The sequence below is a fragment of the Lactuca virosa genome, chromosome 6, assembly GCF_052849685.1.
Source record: "Lactuca virosa cultivar CGN04683 chromosome 6, Lactuca_virosa_CGN04683_v6, whole genome shotgun sequence".
Lineage (NCBI taxonomy): Eukaryota > Viridiplantae > Streptophyta > Magnoliopsida > Asterales > Asteraceae > Lactuca > Lactuca virosa.
In genome coordinates this window covers 24887312-24892397 of record NC_136431.1, presented here as the reverse complement: position 1 = coordinate 24892397, position 5086 = coordinate 24887312, and the positions used below count along the sequence as shown (strand labels likewise).

The following is a 5086-nucleotide window of genomic DNA, read 5'->3' as shown; positions in this document are numbered from 1 at the left end:
TTTACGAATTGTGATATGAAGGCGTCTCAAACTAAAGGAACACGAGACCCATTTGTTGGGTCTATTAGTTTCGATGAATCGAACTTGAGCCTCGACGCATATATAACAAAATGGGAGTGGTGGTGGCTTACCGACGGCAGCTGAAGCGGCGGTGGCGATGGTTGAAGATGCAACATCGATCAGTGGCGTTGTGCGGCAGGGGCTGCTCTGACGGCCTTTTATTGCTTCGTTTCTGCTTATACTCGATGGGAAGGACGAGTGGAAGGGAAAAGAGGGAAGCAGTTGGGCGGAGAAGGGCGGGGATGTGTTTGGGTTGTTGCGGATTGGCAAAAAATGGTGAGAAGAGGTGGTTGTAGATAGCAAACCAGATACAATATTCTTCTATTCCAAGAAAGTCCAAACAACAAAAGAAAAACAAGAAACCAGGAGCCAAAGGAAAACAAAAGAAAAAAGAACTTAATTACTTGATGCCAAAGGTTTAACCAAAACGTGGTTCTTACTTCCAATTAAAATTGCAAATTATTACACCATATATATACTAATTGAAATAGAATCCTACTCAAACTCTAAAACAATAAAAATATATATACTAATTGAAATAGAATCCTACTCAAACTCTAAAACAATAAAATAAAACTTAAATATGCAATTTTCTTAAAATGCCCTTGCTTTAATATCCGATTAACCCAACAATCACCACCTTAATCGGATTTTTCATAGGAGCCACTCGTTCAAAACAATTCTGATTCCTCTTCGATTAGACCCGCCTCTTCTTTTTCCCATTTAGGACACTCGTTGCTATCGTGACCAAGGTCACCATATTTGTAACATTTAACGTGACTTTTATCCCGTTGGAAACGTTCACCATCTCGACTTTTATCGGACCCCCGACCTCTTCCCCAGCCACGTCCAAAGCCATCCTGATTTGAACCTCCATTGCCACAATGCTTACAAACATGTGACTTTTCCTCACTAGCCAACAACAACCCACCTTGAGTGTCCTCCACTTTCTCGGTTCCTCTTATACGCTCCTCGTATGCCTTTAATCTACCAACCGCTTCATTGAATAACATCGAATCCAACTCAAAACATTGCTCTATTGAAGCCACGATTTGAAGAAACGACTTAGGCATCGAATCTAGTAACCTTTTTACCAAATCACCTTCTGTCAGCTCATATCCAAGACTCCTTGCTTTTGAGGCTAAACCTGATAACTTTGTCACAAAATCATCAACCGTTTCACCCTCCTTCATGCACAAACTTTCAAGCTCTCTCTTTAACGTTGCAAGCGAGTCGTTCTTACCCGATCCACTCCCAAATACCGTGTTTTCAGCCCATCCCACACTTTATTTGGTTCGGTGTAACTCGCCATTTGCAACACCATGTCTTCGGGTATCGCTTGAAACAAAAAGGCAAGAGCTTGTTTTGACTTCTTTTGATCCGATGGTTCACCTAACGCCTTTGGTTCGATCGTCTCCCATATGTCGTGTGCATCCATAATCGACTTGACTTTGACCGCCCACACCGGATAATTCGTTGGAGTCAAAACTGGAACTTGATATGTCATCGAACCTTCTTTCATCGCCATTCTTCCTTTTTATAGCTTCAACCCTATTCCTATCAAACTTGTTTAAAGAGATCTATTCCACCGACCAAGAAAACAAGCAACCCGCTCTACCGTCTTCTTGTACCTGCAAAACGAACCAAATCCATAGCCACCTGCTTTGACGGGTCTCTTTCGTCGTTTATTCCACACCTCCCCGGTTAGTCTCTTTCACCCGAACAAGCCTCTGATCAAAGGATGAAGCCTACACCCCCTTTACTCGAACCAACCCTCTTCAACCTTCTCTCTGATACCAAGTGTAGATAGCAAACCAGATACAATATTCTTCTGTTCCAAGAAACGCCAAACAACAAAAGAAAAACAAGAAACCAGGAGCCAAAGGAAAACAAAAGAAAAAAGAACTTAATTACTTGATGCCAAAGGTTTAACCAAAACGTGGTTCTTACTTCCAATTAAAATTGCAAACAATTACAACCATATATATATATATATATATATATATATATATATATATATATGTATATATATATATATATACTAGTTGAAATAGAATCCTACTCAAACTCTAAAACAATAAAATAAAACTTAAATATGCAATTTTCATAAAATGCCCTTGCTTTAATATCCGATTAACCCAACAGTAGTTCCTAGTGGTGCTCGGTAGTCACAACAATAACAACAACAACACTCGGTGGTTCTTGGCAGTGAAAGAAGGAAAGGAAAATAGAAAACATGAAGGGTTTTAATCACATGTAGATAACTTAAATATATTTGAATAATATGGTTTAATTACATGTGATTAAATACATAAAATAAAAAAATATATATTTATAAACAAAAAATCCGTTATGTGTATATTCACATGTGAATACCAGGTTTTAATCACATATGAAAAACTTAATCATATGTGAATAACATTGTTTAATCACATGTGAATAAATACATATAATAAAAAATGAATTTTGTCAACATAAATGACATGTGATTAAATACATATAATCACATGTGATTACATATACAATAACAACTATTGACTCGAGAACGTAAAAACGAATCTTGACCACATAAATCATATGTGATTAAATACATATAATTACATATGATTAAATACACAATAACAACTCTTTAATCGAGAACACAAAAACGAATCATCTGCATATAAATCATATGTGATTAGATAGATATAGTTGTTCTCGTGCATTTAATCACATTTGATTATATTAATTTATCGCATATTATTTATATGGACAATATTTATTTTCGCGTTCTCGATTCAATAGTTGTTCTCGTGTATTTAATCACATTAGATTATATGTATTTAATCACATATGATTTATTTGCACAAGATTCATTTTCGCGTTTTTGATTCAATAGTTGGTCTTCGTTCACATAAATCATTTTTAATTAAATACATATAATCACATATAAATAAATACATGAGAAAAAATATTGAATTGAAAACGCGAAAACGAATCTTGTCCATATAAATGATATGATTTATGAGCACAACATTCGTTTTCGCGTTCTCAATTCAATAGTTGTTCCTTGTCCACATTAATCACATGTTATTAAATACATATAATCACATGTAATTAAATACACGATAACAATTATTGAATCGAAAACACGAAAATAAATATTGTCCATACAAATCATATGTGATTATATGTATCTAATCACATATGATTTTTGTGGACAAAATTCATTTCACGTTCTTGATTTAATAGTTATTCTTTAGCAACTTCAATCATATGTGATTAAATAAATTTAATCACATGTGATTATATGTATCTAAACACATATGATATATATGGACATATCGAATCTTGTCTATATATATATATATATATATATATATATATATATATATATATATATATATATATATATATATATATATATATATATCATATAAGATTAGATACATCTAATCACATGTGATTATATACACGAGAACAAATCTTAAACTAAAAACACGAAAACAAATATTTTCCATAGATCATATGCGATTAAGTATAAATAAAAAAGACGAGGGCAACTATTGAATTGATAACGAGAAAAAGGATAATGTCCACATACATTATATGTAATTAATTACATGTAATCACATGTGATTATATGTTTGTAATCACATATGATTTATTTGGATAATATCCATTTTCGCGTTCTCGATTCTGTAACATCCCAAAAATCATGACCAAAAATTTCATTTTCAATTATTAAATAAAACCATAGTTATCAAAATCATCTCATCCAAACATAAGTCAAAACATAATAAACGGTATATCCATATCAAAACATCTGTCAAATATATCAAAGTAAACATCCCTGGCTAAAAATCATGGTGTGTGCAATGCAGTCATCCCGAGCTCTTCCCTTTGCTACCGGAAGTACCTGAAACCAAAATTGAAAACTTTAAGTATGAAGCTTAGCGAGTCTCCCCAAACTACCACATACCATACACATACCATACAACTAGGAGATACGGGCCCCGCCCACACTCAAGGAGATACGGGCCTCGCCCACACTCAGATAACGGGCCCCGCCCTAAGAAGTACGGCCCCCGCCCACGCTTAGTGAGATACGGGCCTCGCCCACATTCAGCTATCTAGGAGATACGGGCCCCGCCCACACTCGGTTATCTAAGAGATACGGGCCCCGCCCATACTCAGATAATAGTGAGATTCGGGCCCCGCCCACACTCAGCTGACTAAGAACACATACAAGTATCACACAGACAACAAGTATAACCAAATCTACTAATCCACTCTATGTACATACTCAAATAATGCCAAGATACGGGCCCTTCCCACACTTAGCTACTAATCAGCACACATAGCATACACGAGCCGACATTGGTGCCTTCGACCCGTTCAATCCAGGAGGAAACTCACCTCAAATGTCGGATGATAGCTGAAACGTCTCTGATGTGTTAAATTCATTCTAGTCTTAAATTTATAAGGTTGAAATTACCGATACTAGAATTTACTATCGACTTAGGCAAGTGTACCTAATTGAATTTGTAATATAGCAATGGTAAGAACGGATGTCGAACACTTGGGGAAACGAGTATGATTTAATATTAGACTATTTGTCGCTAATTAACTTAAAAGATAAGTAACTTGGGGGAATTTCTAGTAACAAGACAATAATGAGAATTTTAACAATTAAAGTGTAGAATAAATATAGAACAAGAATTGGTTTTTAAGAATCAAGAATGATAAGGATGCTTTCACTTAGATTTAACTCCACCTTTTAGTAATGAATTATTTATATTAAGTGCAATGGATATTATTAGTTATTTACCGATTTCTAAAATTGGTTAAAAATCATGATCTAAATTTTTTACCGTTTTGATAATAAAAATAATTAAAAACAATTGTTATGCAATTAACAATTTTATTAACAATAATTAATTCGTATCATGCAAACATTTGATCAAACTATTAATTTTAGTGGTAGTAAAATTAATAGGAATCGTAAGTTGGTCATACGATACAAAATATACATGTTAAATTTTTA

The 5086-nt window shown here is 34.3% G+C and overlaps 1 protein-coding gene across 1 annotated transcript; it reads right to left on the bottom strand.

The window, feature by feature from the left end:
• Positions 1 to 731: 731 nt before the first annotated feature.
• LOC145121387 (uncharacterized) lies at positions 732 to 1588 on the bottom strand. The gene is made up of 2 exons (XM_079057140.1): positions 1304 to 1588; positions 732 to 1247 (listed from the first exon to the last, which is right to left on the bottom strand). Exons 1-2 carry the CDS (start codon positions 1586 to 1588, stop codon positions 732 to 734), a joined length of 801 nt encoding a protein of 266 aa, XP_078913266.1.
• Between the last annotated feature and the right edge of the window lie 3498 nt (positions 1589 to 5086).